Source organism: Phaethon aethereus (genome assembly GCF_964289735.1).
Source record: "Phaethon aethereus genome assembly, chromosome: 16".
NCBI lineage: Eukaryota > Metazoa > Chordata > Aves > Phaethontiformes > Phaethontidae > Phaethon > Phaethon aethereus.
This window is the reverse complement of record NC_138592.1, coordinates 3,084,150-3,107,525: the sequence shown is the minus strand read 5'-3', so window position 1 is coordinate 3,107,525 and position 23,376 is coordinate 3,084,150. Positions and strand designations below refer to the sequence as shown.

General features: G+C 52.1%; 1 protein-coding gene across 1 annotated transcript; it reads left to right on the top strand.

The window, feature by feature from the left end:
* Nucleotides 1–1,800: 1,800 nt before the first annotated feature.
* On the top strand, nt 1,801–20,407 carry SLC17A9 (solute carrier family 17 member 9; the record flags this gene model as incomplete). Its single annotated transcript, XM_082007392.1, has 13 exons — nt 1,801–1,916; nt 10,251–10,448; nt 12,043–12,182; nt 12,837–12,936; nt 13,725–13,855; nt 14,680–14,776; nt 15,897–15,993; nt 18,060–18,147; nt 18,456–18,490; nt 19,023–19,138; nt 19,622–19,677; nt 20,028–20,057; nt 20,161–20,407. The coding sequence occupies 13 exons, from the start codon at nt 1,801–1,803 to the stop codon at nt 20,322–20,324; spliced, it is 1,368 nt and encodes a 455-aa protein (XP_081863518.1). The 3' UTR covers nt 20,325–20,407.
* Between the last annotated feature and the right edge of the window lie 2,969 nt (nt 20,408–23,376).

Below are 23,376 nucleotides of genomic sequence, written 5' to 3'. Positions count from 1 at the left end.
GGACCTGGAAGAGTACAACAAATGAAGAAAACTTTGTGCAACGTGCTTCGTTTCTAAATTGAATATTTTTAGCAAGTTAGTAGCCAGTGTTGCAGTGTCTGTATTGAAGGTGCTTGCATCCCATAGCACTGAAACTTAACTTACTACTAAGTCCTACATGGGTATGAGTTCGTAAGTTTTCTGCATCTGTGATTGCTGTACCATGCCCAAGACTTCGTCCGCATTTCACTTCTGTAGTTCTACCAGCACTCATCTCCTCCTGCCTAGAATTAACTTAACTCTAAAAATATATGCTATTTAAAAAAAAAAAAAAAAGTTAATATACACCCTACATGACCAATTTGAACAGTGGGTTTGATTTTTCATTTTACCATGACTTGGCTCCCTCTTCTGGAAATGGGCACAGTAGCAGAACGAATAAAAATAGTTTCTTTATAGTTTCCAGTTGCCTGTCCAAATAAAGGAAGGAAAGCTTACACCTGGATGAAGGCTACGCCCTGTGGTTACTACACATGGTTCCCCTCAGCTTCCACTTGTACCAAAGCCTGTTGTATTGTTTGTTTTCTCTCTTGGTAGCAGGTCTGTGTGACTGTGTGCGACTATGCCACAGGCCTTTTGGGGGAGATCTCTCCTCTCGGGAAGAAATGCTGAGGCAAAGAAGAAAGTCCGATTTTTATGACCACTGCTTTTGTCAGCCCTGGCAACCTCCTTGTTCTGGCGTTGTCGCTATGGTCTGTGAAGAACCTTTTGCTACTTCGCGCTCTCAAGTTCTTGATTTAAGTAGCTTAACTGCTCTTTAGGGACCTGCAAAGTATTCCTGTTAGGAGAAGAATGGGTGAGCTAGCTAAACACTGGTCGGCTAAAGGCTTAATTTTAATGAGCAGTTGCCGGCGGCTGGCAGAGGGGAGATGCCTGCCCTGCACCCTGTACTTTTCAGCGCAGCCCAGAGGCTCCCGTACCTTTCCCAAGGGCCAGGTACGACCTTGGTCAGGCTGGTCCTTTGCTGACCTGGAAGTTTTGCCATGCCTGCATCCAGGCTGCTGTCGGCTACAGAATCACCTGAACAACATCTTCACAAAGCTTCTCCGCCTGCTCGTTCATATTTCTGAAGTGAGTCCTCTTGTTTCAGGCCGAGATAACCATCATTTTAATTATCTGTTTCCATAAAGGATGCCGATGATCTCTCAGATCAACAAGGCAACAGCTCTAGCCAACAGAGTTAAATCAAGCTGTAACAATACTTATTCCTATTTATTTTTTCCTTAAATTCTTTGGATGGAAATACTCAATTCTAATCCTTAAAAAGCAGAGACGGAGACTTTTCTGCTGGCAAACCTATGCAAGCCAGAGGAGCAGGGCCCGTTGCGCCAGCAGTGGGTGACACGCTGTGCTGTCCAGGTGTGGGAGGGAGAGGAGCGCCCCTGAGCCGTCGGCCCCGCTCGATTTGGCCGGTGGGGGGTAAGTATTCACCGGAGCGGGAGAAAAAACTTGAAAAAACCCCAAAAACCAAAAAAACGCACCCGAAGCACATGTTAGTGGGTGACGGATGGAGAAGACGACCCGCGCCCCCGCCGTGGGCCGGGCGCCTTCCCCACCCGGGCACTCTTCGGCTGCCACGGGTTCGAGGCTGCTCCGGGAGCGGCTCCCGGGTCCCGGCCGGTTTCCCGGCTGCCGGACTTCCCGGAACGGCGCGGCGGGCGGCGGCGGCGGGAGGCGCTGACACGTGGCCGCGGCTCGGCGGGGGGAGGGAGCCGGCAGCCGCCGCGATGTGAGCCGGCGGAGGCGGAAGGCGCTGCCCGCATGGCCGCGGGTGGCGGCGGCAGGAATGTGCCGCTGTGCAGCGCCGAGCACGGCCCCAGGGCCGCGCAGCACGACGGCATGAGGCGGGATGGCGGCGGGGACCCGCACTGGTCCAGGTAAGCCTCTCGCCGGGACCCCCCCGCCGGGCATCCCCCGGCCCCTCCGGGCCCCGGGACCCTCCGCAGCCTGGGGCAAGCTCCGCCGCAGGGCCCCTCCGCCGCCTCCTGGTGCGGCTTCGGGGCGGGGGGGCTCAGGCAGCCTGAACCGCTGCCCGCAGAGGCGGTTTCGGGAGGTGCTGGGTGCTCCGTGGCGGGATGCCGCCGGGCCGAGACCCTCCTCTCCCCGGCCCCGACGCTGCCCTCCGGGGGTGCGGGAGGACGGTACCGGGGGACACGGACCCAGCGCCCCGGGCGAGCCCCGCTGCCTCGCTCCCCGGGCTCCAGCAGAGACAGTAGAGGAATGGGGGAAGATACGGAATTGCTGTGAAACACGGGGGGAAAAAAAGTCTATTGAGCTTATTTCTGGCCTGTAGTCAGTTCTTTAAACGTGCTATTGAAACCACTATGAGGCTCTTACCGAAGCGTTCCAGCAGGGATGTTTGTACTGGTGATAGTAATTAATTAGCATAAAGTCTGGAATAGTAGCCACGCAGTGGCTAGACAGCATGAACTGTTCTTCAAGTTAAGCAATTAAAATAGTTAAAAACACTATTAAGTCCAAACTTTTACCAGTAGGGGCATAAGCAAACGCAGGGTGGTGGTGTGTTCGGAGTGGAGGCTACAGCCCAGGGACGGAGCTGGGATACCTGGGGCTGCGCTGCTCCTCTCTGCCGCCCTGCGAAAGCCATCCCGCACCTCAACCGCAGGACCCGCTGCTTCTCCCGGCCGAGGCAGGGTGAGGTGATGGTTTGGAAGTGCCATGTGGCAGCTGGATGTGATGGTCAGAGGCTTTTCCGAACTGGGAGCACCTGGACTCCGGTGCTGCTCCTGTGCTTTTAAAATTCCGTTCGGTTTAACGCTGCCGGGCAGAGGAGCTAATGCCTGGCGGGCTCCCTGCTCCCCTTCTCCTTCGGGGCCCGTGTCACCCCATGGCGAGCTCGCCCCAGCAGGAGAGTGGAGGGGCAGCCACAGGGACAGAGAGCGTGGGTGCCAGTGCGCAGGAACGCGTGGCCAAGGGGAGGAATTGCCCCTTCCAGCAGCAATTAGCCACTGGGTAAGTTGAGGTTTATCATTGATCACTTCCTGCAGTGGCAGCAGGCCGATAGTCGGCTTTAAACCACCGTCCCCAGGGAGACTTTTGCTGCAGAGACCTGGAAGTCTAATCAAACCCATGCTCATCTCAAGAGTAAGGGAGTAAGTCTCAAAAGCAGACCTTTGGCATTAGGGTTGCTTAAAATTTGAAGATTCTTTCCCCAAAAAGCACTTAGGAAAGTTCCTTCTCTCTGTCTCCCCCTTTCTACCTTTTCCCTAAGTCCTTGTGAAATGGGGGTGGTGGGAGAGGAAGAACCCCCTGCCAAATATTCACAAAGCAAAGTTTCCATTTAGACGTTTTCCCCCAAGAAAAGTTTTTAATACATTTGGCCAGAACGCGCCCTCCAGTTTCGCAAATCTGTTCGAAAAAATGCAAACCATCGATAACACTTTCCAAAAAAAAAAAAAAACATTGGTGAAGACAGTCTGTTGATCAAGACAGATGTATTTTGAAGCGATTCTGACCGTCTTAAGTGTTGCTAGTAATTGAAAGAATCCAGTTAATGGGAAGGAGCAGCAGGATAATAAAAACTCCCATCAGATCGTTATCATGTCTTTCAGGACGTGGTTTAGGGGACATGGTGGCGCTGGATTAATGGTTGGACTTGATGATCTTAAGGTCCTTTCCAACCTAGTGATTCTGTGATTCTGTGATCTATATTGCTGTAATTCACAGAGGCTGAGATGACGTCCCGGTTGTCTGGTGTAGATGCACACGCGTGGTCGCAGCCCTCGTTTGGGGAGACTTATGGAGGCTTTATGCTCTAAAGTAAAGAGGGCGGGGGGGGGCAGAAAGTAGGAGCGATCCGCCAGATCACGCCGGCAGGTTGGTTGAGTTGTATAAAGTACATCACTGGGTGGTTTCAAATCAATCTGGTGGACAGTTTTCAAACAACATATGCAAATAAAGAGCTCTCGCCATTTCCAAGTGATGAGTTACTGCCACGGAGGCAAGGTTTTATCAAGTGGGGGAAGTGACATGGGTTCTCCTTTCATGCTCCAACAAAAGACATGCCAGGCAGCCTTCCAAGATCTGTCTGCACCGTCAGCGCAAGGAGAGAGAAACAGTTATCTCGGCAGGTTTATTTTTCCATCTTTGTTCATGCTGCTGCTTCTTTTGTCCTCCCTTTTTTCAGCTGGCTTTTCCTTCCTCTTCCACTGTTCTTGCCCTGCGTTTTATCCTGCCTCTCCAGCTGCCTTTCCCAAACTTTTCTGCAGGTTTCCAATGGCTCAGCTATCGCGCATCTCCTCTCGCTTTTCCAAGAACAACACTTAGGGATTTCTGTTTGGGGCTTGGAAAAGCCCTTGCGTTTATGTAACGCATCTGGACGTTTAGATAGTGCTTTTTTTATAGAGATCTTAACATGCCAAAGCAGGACTCCTCATGGAGTAGATGTGTTTTAGTATCTCTGGTTTAATTGGGAGAAAATCGAAGCGCCAAGAAAGCTATTGCTGAAGGTTGCACACAAAGCCACGGGCAGATCCAGCAGTAGACACGGGGATCACATTTTGGATGGTGGCTCCAGGGGAGAAATACAACATGGAAAAAGTCAAGAGTGTGCTGGGAAGCAAATGACTCCTGAAGCCACTCTGCATCTCCCAGCCTCTGGCTACACCTGAAGACAAGGGATTATTATAGCAGTTTCTTTAAGCTCGAGAGATAAAAGGGGTTGTACCACCGGCCACAAGCTGGTCTCCCGTCGCCTGGCCACGCTCTTTGCCCGGAGCCAGCGGTCACGTTGTTTTTCCGAGTTCTGTGCCCTGATCTTTTGTCAACACAATGTTGCAGCTTTAGTTGCTTTTTTTTTTTTGGTGGTTGGGTTGGGGTTTTTTTATTATTGTTTTATTGTACAAGTTCCTCATCCTGGTTTTAATCACGCCCTTGCTGAGAATTCTTTCACATGGAAAATGTAAGCAAGACACGCGTTTCATTCCGGGCTGATCCATGCATGCCCTTAGCTCAGCGTGCAAAGCACGTGTGCGCTTTGTTACCACGTTTTCCCACCGCCTCTACCTGGACTTAACAACTATTCCCAGCTCATACGAGCTGCCAAAATCTAATTTCATCTTTGCTTTTGCCGAAAGCAACAAACGAAGAGAGGGAGCGAACCCAGAGCCGTGCTTGCTGAGCACCACTTCGTTGTCATCTGCGGCTCTGCGGAGCGAGGTTGTGCACGGGAGGCGGACAGGAAATCAGCAGCTTTCCCAGGAAAAAAAAGCCGTGTCCTCTGCGCTGCTCTCGTTGGCTGTTAGCTGGTGGATTGGAAAAAATACCTCTACTCTAAACCCCAAAGCTACTTTTGACAGCGACAAGTCATTAGCTGGGAGCTGGCCTGCAGCATGACAAAATCAACCCAAGGAGGAGGGGACGCGCACACCTCTCTCTTGACAAGCGTGTTAGATTTTTAAGCGAAGGAGAAACTGTTGTTGAGAAAAACAGAGTGAAGTGAGAAGACTGTCAAATCTGGTTAAAAATAACTCCCTGGGTATTATCTCCTCGCACAGGAGTGTCTGCACGACTGCTGTGTTTACGCCACATCAGTCAGGCCGTGGTTGTGTTGGCGATTACTGTAAATTAAAGCCATAGGCAGGTAAGCTGGAAGAGAGGTTTTTGAAGTGGGGTCCTCCTGCGGGGCTGGGAGTGGGTGACGAGGAGGGAGAGGTCCCCAGGCTGTGTGGGGGGACCACAGGCACCGGCTGCCGGCGCTTGGGCCGCCGGGTGCCCTTGGTTTGGAGCTGGTGGCCCCGCAGCGTGGCTGGGGGCTCGGTACCACCGCGCAGGCTCACCCCCCCGCAGGCTCCTGCAGGGACGGGTGAGCGTCCGCTGCTGGGCACTGGCGGCGGCTCCAGCCGACGTGCCCTCCGTGCATCTCCCACAGAGCTATTTTTGGTCTTTAGAGAAGGAGACAGAGGTAGAGATGCCCTGGGGGTGGGCAGTACGGCCCGCTGCCGGTGCCCGCGCCCACCTTGGCCATGGCACAGCTCCGACACTGACTGGGAGCTGCAGCTCCCGGCGCTTCTCCCACCTCCAATTCCGGTTATGGAGAACACCCACAACCTGGCAGACGGCTTCTGGCCGAGAGCTGTTGCTGGGACAGACGGTTCGCAGTCTTGCTGTCTAACACAGCTCTCTTACCACCTGAAAATACCCGGCGGTCCAGACCCGTGCCTTGACGGGGGTGCTAAACTCATCTAATCGATAGCCTAAACTCCAGCAAGTCCATTTTAACAGTGACCTGCAGTGTCTGCAGACAGACCCGCAGACGGGGGGAAAGGAGGGAGGCGAATCAAGAGAAATAGGTTGAATAAATATTTGCTCTGTGGCATCTACCGGAGAAATTCCTCCAGCAGGAAAACACGCTGCAAATAAAGATAACCCTGTGCCGCTGGCGCTCCTTCCACTGCGGGATGGCGCGGCTTGGTTTGGCCCCTTTGGGGCTCTCGGGCATCCTTGAAAATCAATCTTAACCCCTGTGCCCCAGGCGGGGGGCCCGTTTGGTTGGTGGGAGCCGGGTCCCCGGGGAATCGCTGGGTGCTTCGAAGCAAAGCTGTGGCCACCCAGCACCCGGGGCCGCCTTGGGAGGAGGAGAACCAAGGGACATCAGGCAGGGCTGCTGAAATACGGGGCTGCCGCCACACAAAAAAACACCCAGGAAGAGTCATTAGGGCTTGAGCTAATTATAGTCTGTCTGGGTGGTGGTTGGAGGTTTCTGAAATAGCAAGTGTCTTCTAGCTGCACGGCTGCTTCGCTCGGTGAGGAGGGTCCCGGTGACCCTGAAGGGGATGCACCTGCGGCGCCTGTTTCGGGTAAGCAGAAAGGCACGCCGGGTGAGGAGAGCACAGGCTGGGCAGCGAGGAGCTGCCGCCGTCACGCGGCACCCGATTAAGTCAATTAGGCGGCTCCAGACAAGCTCTGGTGATTCACTTGCCGGTGGCTGGGATGTGGCTGCCCGCTCCCACGGAGGCTTCTGCCCCGCGTCGCCGCGGCTCGGCCGGCGCTGGCGCAGGGCTGCGGGGGGATGCGCAGTCTGCCCGCGTGGCCGGCGGGACGGGCGTGGTGGCACCGATGGCACCGACGGCTGCGACGTCCTCAGTTGTGGATGTGCTTTACTCTGACCCAGTTTGGCTATCTCCAGCACAGATTATCTCTACTTTCCTCATCGAGGAAGCCATTGGATTTAATTTGTTAACACCGGTAAAGCTCCGCTTCTCGGATGGCTGCTGTTACCTACAAAAACTGTTGTTTGATTTCTTATTATTCCTTAGTTTTTGAAGGAGAGTCTTAATGTTTCCCCTTTGTGCGAGTCGAGGTTTCTCCTGTACCCTTTGCTGTTGTTGTTTTGCACTGAGCAGAACATTGACTCATCGGCAGCCTCTGTGATAACTATAATTAGGAGAAAATGCATTTACAAAGCTCTTTCCTCTGATGCAAGCGCATCATTGTCCTCGCAGAGAAATAATTCTTGCCATGCTTTCAGGTGGGTGTGGGCAGCTAGCGTTTACATTTGGCACTCATATTATTTGAGTGGATTTTCTTAGCTGGATATGCTACCTACGGAGCGAGCGGCAGTCTGAAGCCACCTTTATACTTTCCACTTGTTTTAAGCATCTCTACCGATGCAATTAAACATATAGGAAAAGAATATAAATGTATAGAATGGAGTAGTAATCAGAGAGAGCGTTGAGAATGTGTCATACCCAGAGACTTATTTGGTGCTTTTGAAAGAGAATAAAAGTCAAGAGAAAATAATTCACCGGAGTTTTGTCAAAACATCAGCCGGGGAGGAGGCTTGCCGGGAGAGCGTCTGCTCGGCAGTCCCTTCCCACGGCCGTCTCTGAGCCGTGCTCTGGACGGCGTCTTGCTCTTGCAGGCAGCCATGTGGCGCTTCGAGCCGCGGGTCGGACTTGTTGCCTGGGTAGCCCAGCGCCGCTGGCCAGGGGCTGGGGGCTCGGGTCCCGCTGCCTGCCTCGTCGGGGCGAGGCATCCCCCTCTGCCCCGAGGCCACAGCCGCTCTGCAGCCTCCTCATCGCTTTTTTGGGTTAAAACCACTCGGTACCAAACCACGCCTCCTCCACCTGCGCCTTCCCTGGCCACCGGGAATGGAATGGAAGGAATCCATTGCTGCGCGTGGATTTTGCTTTTCCTAGTTGCAAACACCCGCTGGGAAGAACAGACCTCAGCAATATTATGAAGAGAAGCAGAGTAAAGACTAGCTGAGCTGCACAGGTCCTTTTCTCTCCATCTTACACCTTGCACAGCCGTACAAGGTTTAGGGCCAAGGAAGAGCCGTCGATTTAATATCCCGTTAAAATGCTGCTGTGCTCATCAGAGTAACTGCCAGGAGAAGAGGCAGAGCTCGGCCCCGCTCCAGGCAGCGGGGATGCTCGTAAAGGTCTCCCTTTGCTTCAGGGGGAAAAGCACAATTCAGAAAACTGTCTTGGTGGCTAAATAATAGGCAATGCCTACACACGTGGCAGGCTGCTGCATTTTCCTTGGTCACCTCAGTTGTTGCAGGTTCAATAGCTCGAATTAGTCGGCGCCATGCCGCTGTAGATAACGGGAGAGGTTATGGCCCCAGGCTGGCAACAGCCCGTTTCTGTGGGTGCAGAAGCACTGGTTAGGCAGGTGCGGCTCGGTCGCTTAGACCTGCGTGCACCTGATCCTGGATTAATTTGAGACACCCCTCTGGGGGGGTCTCCATAATGTTTTCCATCGCTAGTTACCCCCCACCTGCCCTCTGCCTGCTGGGGGGGGGATTTGTACCCAGAACTCCTGCCCGTAGCATCCCGCTGGGGTTGGTCTGACCCGGGCTCGCCGTGCTTTGCCGGAGCAAGCTGGAGTCGGTGGAGCTGCCGCTGCCGGAGCTGGCTGGGGCAGATTGAAAAAACGAATCACCTTTGGTTTTACAGCAAATTAAGCTACGGTTGCTGCACATCTTCCTCTCGGCGTAAGACCAGGAGAGACTCCGAGAGCGTTTACCAGCCAGTTCGAACGGCTGAGGCAGGTCAGCCCTCGCTTACTTATTCCTCCAGCAAAGATACCCGAGGTTTTCTAGTGGCTGTGTTATTTTGTACGTGCGCACAGTAAAGAGGGTTCCAGCCTTCAAAGCACCAACTGAAACACTTCCAGTTCCTCCTGCCGGAGGTTGGCAGTGAGCTGCTTATCTTCCTCATCAGGAAACAGCAATAAATTCACCTCCGGCGGGTACGACTGCCCGGCGTGTTTTCCTTTCCATTGTTCCTTCGCCTCGCTCCGTGACGGGCCGTTTGGCACGTCTACAAATGGTCTTGTGCTGTGTAGGATTAACCTACATTTATCATCGTTCCAGTCCAGAGAAATAAATGCTCATTTCGATATAAAAAGCGACCCAGGTGGTTTCCCGCGCAGCAGGCGGGTGTGTTTGGTAGGGTGGAAAGCGCAGAGGTTAATGCCCCGGTACAGTGAATTCCCCAGCCCTCTCTGGAGCACAGAGAGTCTGTTTGCTCAGCGCTTTGTGCTCTGGCTTCCGGGCATAAAATAACCAAATACAAATAACACAAATAGTGGCTGTTCTTACTAAGCTCTTACCTCCGTGACTCGTGGGCAAAGGGGGACCCAGCCTGACGTTAGGGTTCCCCTGCACCTGAAGTTTGCACCCGAACGTGGATCTCTGCACCAGAAGCACATCGCTGACCGGGAGCCGGGGAAAATTGCCTTCCCGCTTATTTCCAGCCTGCGTCTTCTGCAGGAGCACTGTTCTTGGGGCTGAGTATTCATGTACCAAACCGAACAAGTTCTGTTAACGTATTATTAATAATATCATCTTAAACTTCCTATCAGGCCAGGCTGGCTTATCTTGCTCCTCTCTCTGGGCTATTCAGCCCCATCATGTCTTGTCTCTCACTAAAGAATTCCTCCAGCTCCCTCCTATTTAGGAAGGGTAACACACCCCCCCCGCCTTGAGGCATGGGCAGAAATGCCAAATAACAAGTTTGCTACCAAGACGGTGTCTCTCACGTAAATGCTTCCAACCTCGTGCGCTGACCTTTCCTTTCTTATCTTTTAAAGAACAGTTTCTAAAACTTTTGTTTGGGGAAAAAAGCAAAGGAACCAGGTTCCCCTCTGCCTTTCCCTCCGTCTGCAGTCAGAGGTGCCCGAGCAGCCTGCTCCGCCTTGCCCTTCCGTCTGCCCTTTCCCCACCTTCCTCTCCATCCTTGCAGGCCCGAGTCCCGCGTCTGGACGGTGATGTTGCTGCTGGGGACGTGCCTGCTGTACTGCGCCCGCGTCACCGTGCCCATCTGCGCCGTCGCCCTGAGCACCCACTTCGACTGGGACAAGAAGCAGTCCGGCATAGTGCTCAGCAGCTTCTTCTGGGGCTACTGCTTGACACAGATTATCGGAGGACATATCAGCGATCAGTACTGGAAATTATTCCCATGTTTTCCTCTGCTCGGGCTCTTTCAGTGACGCTTAGCTTGGTTTTGACACCTCCAAGTCTCAACAGTGGCTGTGAAATTTTCACCCTGGGACAGCGATGGGGTGGGAGGGCGAAGCGTGTGCACGGGGAGAAGCTTAATGGGGCGCTGCAGGTTGCTCTGAAAGCAGCTGAGGTCTCTCCACCAGCCTCCCTCAGGGTCTGTAGCTCTGTTTCAGAAAGGACATGTGTAGTTTTGACTGTCCGACTAGACCTCTGGGTCTTAAAATCGGTGCTAGGCTTACAGGGCAGTATGCACCGAAGGACTTTGCGCAGGCAAAATCCCCAGCAAACACGAGTGTCTACACGATCATTACTGCCTCGACAGTCCCTGCACAGCAGCTGCCAGGAGAGATCTACAGTTACCTTAATGGACACTTAGACCAATGTAGTTGTTTTTTTTTTCACCTGGAAAGAGTGAAGAGCACTTTTCTACCAGCGTAATTTTTCTGATGGAGGTTGCTTTTAGCGCTCGTTCAGTCATTGGAATAAAACAGCAAACCCACGAGCTTACATGTTAAGTTGATGAAAGAAATAGTGGGTGTAAAGCAACTTTATTTTAGAAAAGTGATAAATGCGGATGCTCTTTGCATAGTTCATAGATGCTGCTCACCGGGAGTGTTGTTTGTCCATTAAAAGACTCTTTAATCCCAGCGGTGCCAGACGGCCATTCGGGAGGGTTTATAGCTGCAATCACTAACCACAAGAAGAAAATAACTTCCTTTTTGCAAGGAATACAGCGGTTTTTCTGTTTGATCTGCATAATTTGTCTTCAGTTCATAGTTTCAGTTCAGCACCTCCAGTTTTTCCACCCTATATTCTTGTGCAATCTTTTCACAAGCAAGCCCTCATCACAGTTTCCATCATGTTCAGGAAAAACAGCGTCTCCATTTTATTATATTAATTCAAAAACAACTTCCCCAGTTAGCCGTAAGGGAAGATCTGTGTAGCTCCCTGCTCAAGTTCCTTTCCCGAGCCACCTTTTTCTTAGTGAGGAGGGCTTTCCTATGAAACCTTTTGCAAGGAACACGTGCTTGGGAGGAGTACGTTATCCATGCAGGGCACTATGCTATTTAATTATGTTCGTCAATAGTTTGCAAGCAAACCTGCAAAAAGCCAAATGCTAACAGGCAGAGCTGATGCAAAAGAGCAGATAGAAGAGAAAACACCGTCACTGGTTGAGAAAAGCAGGACAGTGAGAGCAGCTTGGGCTTCCCCTCCATCAGAGGCTTGAGTGCATCGGTGCTCTGGGGCTGGTGGGCCCTGGAATTGGATGGGCAGCGCTGATGGCCAGTGCCCCGGTGAGGGCAATGCCGGGGCCCGGCCGCTCGCTGCCTGCGCCGGTGGGGTGGGAAGGGAGGAGGTCAGAGCTGCAGATCCTGCTTCCCAAAGGGCATTTGTAAGAGGAGGCGAACAGGTTTGACTGAAAAGCTGCTCGTAAAAACAGGCTAAACTGGGAAGAACACTTGCGGCTTGGCTGGAGGGCTTTGCCCTTTTGCCCTCCGCTCGTTTTTGATAACGTGTTTTCTGTCTTGCAGGGTAGGAGGTGAGAAAGTCCTCCTCCTCTCGGCATCAGCCTGGGGGTTCCTCACGGTCCTCACCCCGCTGCTCACCCACGTCACGTCTGCCCATCTCGTTTTTATGACCTCCTCCAGGTTCCTCATGGGGCTGCTGCAAGGTGAGACCCCCACCCTGCCAGTGTGTCTGTCTGCCCAGGGGTTTCCTTGCACCGGGGCTCGTGTGCAGTAAATTCAGGTGCAAATCATGTGGTTTGCAGCGCAAACCTGCGTGTTCAAGCAGTCCTCTGCCTCAAAAGTGCCTCTGCATCCAGAACTTCCACGGGAAAAAAAAGTGACATTTCTAGATAAAGTTGCTGACAAATCATTCCCCTGTAGAAATCTCTCTGCCAGACAAGGGCTGCTGGCTTCCGAAATCATCAATGTTCCTGTTTGATCTTCTGCATTTTAAAACTCCTTCAAAGCACTTGGGGGAAAATTGGTCCTTGCCAAAACTTCTGAATAATTTGGGTTGATTTTCCTTCCCTTTTGCCGAGCTGCAGCGCTGGGGCACTGCTGGGAGAATTGCATTGGCACTGGTGGATTTACAGTAGCAGCAGTGATGAGGAAACGGGGGATTACGGAGAAGGCACAAACAAACCTTTCACGGCAATAGATTCATTTGCTTTATTTTATAGCCCTGTTTTGAATTCACCAAAGGTCTCGCTGCTTTGTCTCGGTGTTTAACTCCTGCTGGATCTTTTAAATTTGCTTTTGATTTGCTGACGAGGGCACAGGAGCCTGACTGCTCCCTGCCTTGCTCCCGTTGCTCGCAGGGGTGTATTTCCCGTCCCTGGCCAGCCTGCTGTCCCAGAAGGTCCGGGAGAGCGAGCGAGCCTTCACCTACAGCACAGTGGGGACTGGCTCGCAGTTTGGGTAAGTTCAGAAGGCTTCGAGCCGCGAGTGACAGTCTCCGGACATCGCACGTGATGAAATGCCTTTAAATAGTTGGAGGCAAAACTCGCAGCCCAAAACCAATGCGGATTTCTGGGTCCTTGAGGATACCGGCTGCAGCTGAGGAAGCCTCAGGCAGTTGCTGTCGTGCACGTCAAGGGTTTATGGGTTTTTCTTTTCTTTCTTTCCAAGCCAGAATTTAAAGAGTGTTTGTAACATTTAATTACTGTGTGAAACAGCCTGATCCGGTAGGAAGAGCAAGGGTCAGCCCGAGGCTGGTCACCTGTCTTCTCTGATAGATGGGGCTAATATAACTTCCCCACCTCTGCTAACCTCCATGAGAGTTTCCTCTCTAAATGGAGGGGCTGCTTAAAAGCCAGATAGAAATATTACTGCATTTAGTCACTTAATTTCCCAATGTACAAATTTCTTTTGCTGACTTATACATTCTCTGAGAAACCTTCTGCTCACCAGCAACCTCATTTTCTTTCCCCGACGGGCACGTGTCAGTGCGGGGCAGGCGAGCGGGAGGTCCCTTAGCAGTTTCTCCTCTCCAGCTGAGGATCCCGAGGCGCCACGAGGGAACGGGGCAGGTCGCAGATCCCGGGTTGTCCGGGCCAGCGGGCAGCGCCTGCCCACGCAGTGACTAGTGGCTCCTTTAAGTGCGTTTAGGGACAGGCAGCACCCCCCCAGGGAGCATCTCCCGCTGATGCCTGCAGTCCAAACGCTCTTAGCCAGACCTGTAAACCCGAGCGCTGCTTCCCTTGCAGGACGCTGGTGATCGGCGGTGCAGGATCTCTCCTCCTGGACTGGTACGGCTGGGAGAGTGTTTTCTACTTCTCTGGTTTGCTCACTCTGCTCTGGGTTTACTGCACCTGCAAGTACCTCCTGAACGAGAAAGGTACGTCCAGCCGCCGGCATCCCGCGGGCTGCCAGCACTCCTGAGGCTGCGGGACCCGAGTGATACCTCTCTGATATTTTCTGCAAATCCCCTGTGTTTCCAGGATCACGCCTGGTTTTACACAAAGACTTTTGTTCAGTTATCTTGTATAATACACGCTGTGTCTGCCCCAAGATGCTAAACCCAGAAACAAGGCTTTGAGCTGTTGCGTTGCTGATTTCCGATTTAAGTCCGACGCTGGATTATATTGCTGTCGAGAGCCTGATCTGACTCCTCAGTACTCTTAAGCACCAGTGAAAACACCAAACAAAGCATGATCTTCAAAGTGGATTAAGCTAAAGCGGGGCAAGATACTTAAGCCAAACTAAGAGCATTTACACATAGAGCTTTTAAAAACCAGTTAATCCAGAATATCTCTTCCTAAATAACTGTCTGGGAGTAATTCCACACACGGGCAAACCATTACACCTGGCTGCAGCATTTTCAGTGCGAGCATGGTATGTAGGAGCCCAGTTCATCAGGAGCCTGGTGTGTGCCTGGTGCTGCACAAAATCCAAACCTGGCCCTTGCCCAAAGAGATTTTTGTTTAATTATAACAAGAGATACAACAAATGGGTGAAGGTGACGGGGTAGGGTAGTGTGTGGATGCAGTGGAAAAAATTTGGTCAACGTAGCAAGGTGTTTTCATGAGCATCCAATGCTGATATTGCCCAAAAAAAGAGAAGGAGACTAAAGGTAGTTGTATAGTGGGCTCCCTGGGCTCTCTCCAGCTGCACAGAAAATTACTGATCAGAGCTTTCCTTTGTATGTTTTCTTCCCTGCAGAACTCATCATCCCCATAGACTATTTAACGAGGGGCCTCTCGATATCCAAGCAGACCAAAGTTCCCTGGAAGCAGCTGTTTAAGAAGGCACCGATATGGTAGGCAGCTGCGGCGGCCGCGAGCACCACGCAGCAGGAGGCCTGCGAGAGCACCCTCCTGCCAAGGGCTTTTTCTCCTCTCTGTGCTTATTTGTCCTGTCTACATGTATTGTGTCCACTTTTTTATATATTTGAGAAGTTTTACCAGGTTTTCTAATCCATTCTGTATAAACTAAAACGGTAAGCTTGGCTAGAGTATTCTATTCTATTCCATTCCATTCCGTGCCATCCCATCCCATTCGATGCCATTCCATCCCATCCCATTCTATCCCGTTCTATCCCATTCTATCCCATTCCATTCCATTCCATGCCATCCCATCCCATTCGATGCCATTCCATCCCATCCCATCCCATCCCATCCCATTCCATCCCATCCCATCCCATCCCATTCCATTCCATTCTAAAATGCAGTTTATGTTCTGTCCAGAGGAATGTCAGGCTTGAACGTTACTGGCAAATCTTTCCCCTTTGCAGGCTGTTCCCTGTCAGGGTCGTGTGCTCCTCCAGAGTGATATTCTCCACCAGTCTTGTTAGAAATGCTGCTTCTAATGGGCTCCTGAGAAGTGCTGCTCAGGGGCACCGGGTGGCACAGGCTGTGTTCTCATTGCTGGCAAAATATCTTTTTAATAGCCATTTTTATTTTGTGATTATGCATTTGGTACTGAAGCATGTTCCCAGGTGGCGTTTAAAGATGGGGAGGAGGGCGATGGGGCTGCAGGGCAGCAAGCCCATTCCTGCCTTGAATAACCATGGAGCATCTGCTGATAACAAATCCCTAGAAAACTCCAAACAACACCTCTTGGAGCAGGACAGCTCTTGCAGCGCTCGAAGAGGCTGAGGGGAAATGCACGCACACAACTGCTGCGGCAATTAACCTCACCTGAACCCGGGGGCTGACGTCAGGCGCCCGCCCGGGCGCTGTGCGGTGAGAGCAGCGAAGGAGCGAGCAGTAAAGCCAAGAGCAGTAGTTATCTATGAAAAAATCTCAGGAAGCAATTGCAGCGCTGTGAAGGATTTATTTATAGACAAGGAGCTGAAATATGGGGTTGCTTGAGTGCCCGTTTCCCACCCAGTGTGACCTGTCACTCCTGATTATTTCCTCCCCGCTGTGTATTTTCAGGGCTGTCATCATCGCTCAGCTTTCCACAGCCAGCACGTTCTTCACTCTCCTCTCCTGGCTGCCAACTTTCTTTAAGGAAACTTTCCCCGAGTCAAAGGTAGGTTGATTCTGCGACACAGGCGTTGCCGGTCTCCGCGCAAATGAGGTCGTGCAGGCTGCCTGCCGAAACGGGTGCGTTAGGGAGGAAGGTGATGGCAGGGGACTTGGTGAGCGCGGGTGGGGAGGCAGGTGGTTTCCCTGCGGGGTAGGAGCCGTTACCCGCCTGCACATACCTTTGGAGCCGCGAGCATCCTCCCGCCAGGTAGGCAGAGGCTGGTTTCCGTTTGCTTGTTTAGGGATGCTGAAGTGAGGCAGGGCTGGGGCACCCTCCAGAAGAAGGGCGAGGAGGAGAGGGTTGTGTTTGGTTTTCAGGCGGCTTTTCTTCTGAGGAAGGGATGGTTTTCAAATGGCACAGAGCTCATGAAGTTACGCTGTTGCAAATGACCACCATTCACTCCTGGGTTTTCACAGGGTTTTTAAACTGTACTGACATTCTATAGCTCAGACCTGCCTGCGAAAATGATAATTACCATTAACAACGTGTACTTCAAAAATACTGTAAAAGCTTGCCTCTCTTCAGCACAAATGATGTTCCCATTTTTCAGAAACCTAGACAAATACTCATCTGGGCCGAGAGCTGGTATTTTGATCTTGTTCTCGGAGACTCAGACAATCTTTTCCACAATGGCTCTGTTGGGTTTTTTGTAATTTCCAGAGCTGCTTACAAACGCCTTTTCATATTACGTGTGTAAGGCGCTTTATGGCATCCTTGATATTTATATTAAAATCGTATATTAAACCAGCAAACATATTGTTGTGACAAGATCTGTGCACCTCGAGTAATATGCTTGTGCAGCCGTAATTTACCATCTGTTAAGCATTATATCATGGTGCCCTTACGTAAGATGCTTTATATAATGTTCCTGCATCTGATAATCACTTCATGCCTTTTAATAAAACGGGGCTTGAGGATGCCTGATCTTAAAGGATGGATGATAATCCGTAGTGTGGGAATCCTATGTCACCTACTGGCCAAAGTCCCTTTCTGCAGGTGAGCTGCCTTCACCGCTGCCCAAGCCTGCAGCCCGCCTGGTGGAGGTGGTGGAGGGCTCTGCCTCGGGGTGATGGGCCGTAGGGAAGAGGCAAGGGTGGCTTCGGTGTGTTGGGATTGACTTGCTGAGTAACCTCAGCTGGTGTGAACAGACACCAGAGATATTACCCCACAAGCCCTATGGGGTAACATTTTCCAAAGTGACCAAGACCCAAAGTTTCAGAGGCACTGAAAGGTGCAGATGGGCCCTGCTACGCCTTCCAGGAGCAGCTGAAACAAGGTTCTTCAAAACCAAGATTATTCAGCCCTTCTGCGTATCCTGAAGCCAAGCGAGGCAGGGAGGGACGCCGCCATGGGGCGATGGGTTCTGAGCGAAGGGGGAGATGTGGGGGACGGTGGATGGATGGGTAGGTTCAACCAGCTGAGGTGAAGCCCAGCCCAACCTGCACCGATTTCAGCTCCTCGTGGGATCTGGGCACCAAAACGCCTCTGAGCAGCTGTAATCCAGATGACCGGTAATCATCTGTGATTACAACTGTAGCAAGCTCGCTTAATTGAAAATAGACCAAAGTATGTCGCTACCCGTAATGTTTCCTAATCCTGGCATTAGAAAATCCAGCTATGTTCCCTCAGCTTCACAGTAACGCTGCTAATGAGGTTGAAGCTGATGTCGGAAATTTTGCCGACAGCTTTACCGATGATCCACAGGGCAGAGTAAAAATCTACAGCTTGCTTTCCAGGGCGCCGTGGCTCTCTGCCACATCACCTTGCTGAACAGTAAGCTTTGCCAAGTTTAATCGCTCTTTCCCAGAGCAGACGGAGCTTTCTGCCTCTCCCTTGGAGGCAGGGTCACCAGGACAGAAGGAAAGACAACAAACCTACGAATGCTACAGCCCCGTGATGCACATGCCACCTTACAGACTTTGGAGAGGTGCAGGGTGAGAGATCCTGCAAGAAGTCCTGATCACTTCATTTTTTTTCCTTACTACAGATATCACAGACTATCAAATAAAATACTCGAAAACAAACTCAGCTCTGACAGAAAACCTCTCTTGATTTTTGCTCCCTTTCAGGGTTGGGTGTTTAATGTAGTCCCCTGGCTGGTTGCAATTCCGACAAGCTTGTTCAGTGGATTTCTGTCTGATTATTTAATCAACCAGGGTAAGAGCTCTTTTGGCTTTTCCTCAGCTCTTATTTTATGTGATGTGGAAGGAGGACCTGGGTGGGAGGAGATGGGCTTGTTGGTAGGGCGAAGACCCAGCAAACTGACAACGTGAGGTTCTGATATGAAAGTATCCCAGGGTCCAAATCCCATCCATGTGTGTGGGGCTCCCTTTGATCTCAGTCGCAATGTCCGCCTGGAGATGAAATCTGGCCATCTGAAATCCACTTACCCTGTGCTGTCCGGGCTGGAGAACAAGGAGACCTGGTGAGCTGTGCTTAACCGGAACTCTCCTTTTCTCTTCCAGGCTACAAAACCATCACCATTCGTAAGTTCATGCAGGTAAGAGAGCTGAAGCCACAGGAGAGACTGAGCTACCTGCCGACCTCTGCCTACAGGCAGGTCGGACCTCTTATGGAGCCAGGTTGGTGGTTACGGGTGGAAAGAGGAGAGGGTTTCTAGCTTTGCAGGTAGTGGTGGTCAGCGCCTGTGGGAGTGAGGAACAGAGCGTGGACCAACGGTAACGTTGAGCAGAGAGATTTGTGAGAGCTCCAAAGAGGTTGTCCTTCGCAGGCAAAGGCCAGCCATGCGCTGTCACGCCAAACGACCCCTTAGATGATAGGAAATAGCAATACAAGGATGAGCAGAAATAGAAATGCCGGATGAGAGCGCAGCATGTCCTCTCTGCTCCGCAGCATCGCATCCCTCCAGACCTCTGACAGAAGGACGGGACAGTGGGGGAAAAAAAGGCTTGAGAAGCACCTGGTGCTTATGAGCTCTTGCCATTGTAACAGGGAGCAGCTTGTCCATGAAAGGAGTTGCTTTCTTCCTTACAGAAAATGTGCCGTGGTATTTAATGTTCCCTGTCTTCCAGGTCATTGGCTCTGGTGTCTCGAGCATTTTTGCTTTGTGCCTGGGCCAGACCTCCAGTTTTCGCGAAGCGATAGTGTTCGCCTCCGCCTCTGTCGGCCTTCAGACCTTCAACCACAGGTAACGGGAGCGGTCACGACCGTAGCTGTGGCCCTTGGCTCCTAGCCCACACGTGGCATTGGGGGGTCTCGGGGGACGCCGCCTCCCTCACGACTGTCGGAGCAAGAACTGGTGCTTGTCTGCGCATCGCGCGTTGGTCCCCGCGAGGCCGGTGGAGCTTAGCGCCTGCGGGGCTGGAGTGGATCCAGCAGACCTGTGGCGTGGGGAAGGGCTTGGCCTACTGGAGGGCACGTTGGGCCGGGCAGGTCCTAGGGAGGTGAAGCAGAGGGGAGCTGCATTTTGGCCCCTCTGAAGGCTTTGGGTTGAATCCTTTTCCTGCTGGTACTCCCCTGTGCTGCTTCACTCTCAGCCTCTTCCTCCTGACAGTGCCATTTATTCTCTAGGACCCCTTCCTTTTGCTTGACAAGCTAAACTCCGTGTAAATGATGAAAAAGCAGTCGCGCTCCATTAAAATGGCCGTTTTCCCCCTCTGTTTCTCACTAGTGGCATTTCAGTAAACGTACAGGATCTGGCCCCCTCGTGTGCTGGCTTACTGTTCGGTAAGGGTGCCGGTGGGGTTTCGGTTGTGCCGGAAAGGTGGTGCGTACAGGAGGGGGCACAGTCGCCAGCATTTGAGCCGGAGTAGCTCTGTGCAACATCTACCCCGGGTCTGCGGCCTCAGCTTCCTTCTGCGATGCGCCTGCCGCTGCCCGGGCGCGCGGCGGCCCGGCCGTGCCTCGCCGTTCGGCAAATGCCACCCTGCCCCGGGGGGGGTGAGGCCGAGTGTCGGTGGCCCCCGCCACCAGCAAGGCGTTTAGCTGGGCACGCAGAGCGGGGTGGGGCGGGAGCCCGGGCGAGGCCGCTCACGTCGGTGGCTTTCGAATAGGCAATTCCTTTCGTTTCTTTACAGGTGTTGGGAATACAGGCGGAGCTCTCCTAGGTAAGGCACCTTCCGCAGCTCAGCCTTTCCCGGGAGCCCCCTCCTCGCAGGCAGCCTCTTGCCCCACAGCCTTTGCATTTCCTTCTCTTCCCTCCTGTCCCAGGTGTCATTTGCGTGTACTTGGCTGGCTACCTGATTGAAACGACCGGCTCCTGGATTTCCGTTTTCAACCTGGTGGCTGCTGTGAACAGCATTGGCCTCTGTGCATTCCTCGTGTTTGGCGAGGCCCAGAGGGTGGACACAGACTCCGCACACGTGGACCTCTAGAGATGAGTCCAGCAAGCAGCCGAGGGACAGCAGACTGTCACGTCTATGTGTCGTTGTCGCACAAGTGCCAAAGAATATTTTTTTTTTTTTAGGTGTTTAACAGGAAAAAAAATACGCTAAGACCAAGTACATAATGGGTCTGAATGAAACCCACAGGGGAAAAGAAATCTAGAGTTCATTTTTTGCTCAGGGCATGGCTGATGGCGTGGAGCCGTCCAGCTCAACGTCTCCCATGAGGATACGGCCCGTGTGACCGGTTTGCCCCAGTCCGTGTCTAGTGGACAAATGTCCGCGTGGCCAAAGCGGCGTGCCTGGCTCGTCTCCGAAGGGAGCTGTGCACAGCGTGCCCCGGAGCGGTCGCTTGCTCAGGGGAGCCGCTTTGCCGTGCTGGGAGCGGGCCCCTCCGTGCTCTGCTGTCCCGTGACTGCGGGGGGGGTGGCCAGCTCTCGGGCTGCCACGCGACACGTGTCGTCTGAACTACGTGAAAGAAATCATCCAAATGAATGTACTTCTGACCTTAACCCTCCCTGGCGTGCCTTCGGTCGGCAGTCTGCTCAACAGGCACAAGCCCGGTGTACAAGAGGAAGAGTTGTGAGGTGAATTCAAGGCTTCCCTTCAGGGGAAGTCTTCTGGCTGGATGTCTGCTGTGGACGCAGGGGCATGAGGTTGCATCAATACTGCCTGCCCCGCACCTGAGCTGGGCCGGGAGGTTGCAGAGCCGACCAGTCGCACCAGCTGAGCCTGTCTTTGCTCGAGGGCAGAGCTCAAGGGCTCCCTCCTCCTCTCCCTCTCCTCTCCTCTTCCTCTCCTCTTCCTCTCCTCTCCCTCTCCTCTCCCTCTCCTCTCCCCTCCTCTCCCTCTCCCTCTCCCTCTCCCTCTCCCTCTCCCTCTCCTCTCCTCTCCCTCTCCTCTCCCTCTCCTCTCTCCTCTCCTCTCTCCTCTCTCCTCTCCTCTCTCTTCTCCCTCTCCCTCTCCCTCTCCCTCTCCCAGGTTGCTTTACTCCAGCGCTGAGCCAAGGCAGACCACGTCCCACGTGAGCTCAGAGGAGGGCTGCAGTCACCCGCAGTCAAGCTTAGCTGGGCTGACCTCGCGGTGCAGGTGCGGCCGAGGAACCCCCCACGAGCTGTTTTGCTGTATACTGTGAACATATAGGAAGAACAGGTCACATTCTGTGCTATGGATCTATACTCCCATCTGCTTTCTGCTCGATTAGACATGTCCTCCACATGCTCTCAAAGGGCTGTGGGAGGCTTTCCAAAGAGCTTGCAATGGGCAGGTTTTGTTTCTACGTTAAGCATAAAGCAAATTTCTCCACTGGGGATCCGTTAGGGATCCATCCATACTGGATGTGGATCCCTGCAGTTCCCCATGTCAGAGGGAAATACTCAGCTGTACATGCCTCTGAGCCTGAACCTCTTAAGTTATTTATAAATATTTTTAAGTACCAAATTCTATATTTTATGTACTTGAGGCCTGATTCTGCATGCTTATTTTGAGTGGTACTCCCACCAAAACCCACAGTATTTCTAGAAAGGAAGGATTTACCAGCCTACAGTTTCTGGTTTTGGAGGATCTATTTTAAATGTGACATTTCATATTAAAGCAATTAATTGCTTTTCCTCCCACCCCTTACTTGCAGCCTGAAAGGATCTCCTTGGTTTCTCTAGTGCTTAACAGAAAACTTTAGCTGTGACTTGGGAGCAGATTTCCCAAGGGACCTCGCTGTGCAAAAATGCTATAGATTCATATTCCTTGTCCTTAAAAAAAATAATTATCCTCTGCTTCTCTTTTTGTTTTGGCCAAATTTATTCTTGGAAGTTATGTTGGAGCCATGTTAAGTTTCTGAATAGCTGGGTTTATAGTGAAAATACTGACAGCCTTTTAATTGCAGAGACGCTGATGGGTGCCACTAACCTAAGCTGAGCTACTTATTGGGGGTATTAAGAGATAAAGATGCAACTGCCTGATGTCTTCGCAAAGGAATATAGAATCAGTGTGGCCTGACTGGGGGCCAGAGATAAGAAACTATTTTTTTCTCTTTCTGTGCTTTTTTCCCTAAAAGGCTGGTTGCTGCCATAGGTACAGCCCCGTATGTGGGGTGCGGCAGTGCTGCAGAGCCAGGGCACATGGATGCTGCTGGGAAGCCTCTTAAAACCAGCGGGTAGAATGGGGAGGGCACACACAGCAAATGCAAACCAGGCTTGCCAAAGAGCCCCGAGGCTGTGCAAACATCTCTGCCAGCCTTGTCCCTTGGCCAGTCCGAGCAGATTGTTTGCACGGCCTTTTCTGTAGCGACGTAGGGGAAAAAAAAGTGGGGTTTAGTTTTTGGCATTTTTTTAAACATCTTCTCTGGCCACTCAGCATTGCAGGTCAGGAGCACAAGGAATGAATTCTGGTTCTCTTCACTGGTTGCACCATTTCTTATGGAAGAGCTGATGAGTTTAAATCACTCGCGTTCGAACCAGGCAGCTGGGCTACCCCTTGGGTCTGCAAGCTGGGAAACCTGGAACAGAGATCTTCAAAGTCAGCGTGGCTGGCTGTGCCTTCTCTGTAAATCCAGCTAAAACTTCGGTGGGCTGTCTGGATTATCTGTCTCTGTAAACTGGCTAATAAGTTAAATGTTTGAAGTACATTTGAGGTTAGGTTTCGTTACGTTCGTACCTCTTCGGCGAAGCGTTGAAATCATTTTACATAGCTGTCCTGTTACTTGTTTAAGCAACCTTGCCAAAGCTTGCTGTCTGAGAGTTTTTGTTACGGAAGGACCTAAAAAAATAAAGGCAGCAAATCATTTGTACACTGTCTGATTTTCCGTTGAATGCAGAGGTGCTAATTTGCGTGATCAGTAAGGGACAGACAGGGCTTGGGTATATTTAATGTGATTAACTCCTTAGGGCGGTGCGAGAGGACGGGGAGGCTGTGCTGGGAGAACATCTGGGCTGGCAGATTTTCACAGCATCCTCACGCGTACTCGTATGTCGGACCTCGGTGTACATCCGGCTACATCTCACTTATTTTGGAAAAATGCCTGAAAAGCTGTCTTCAGGAGAAGTAC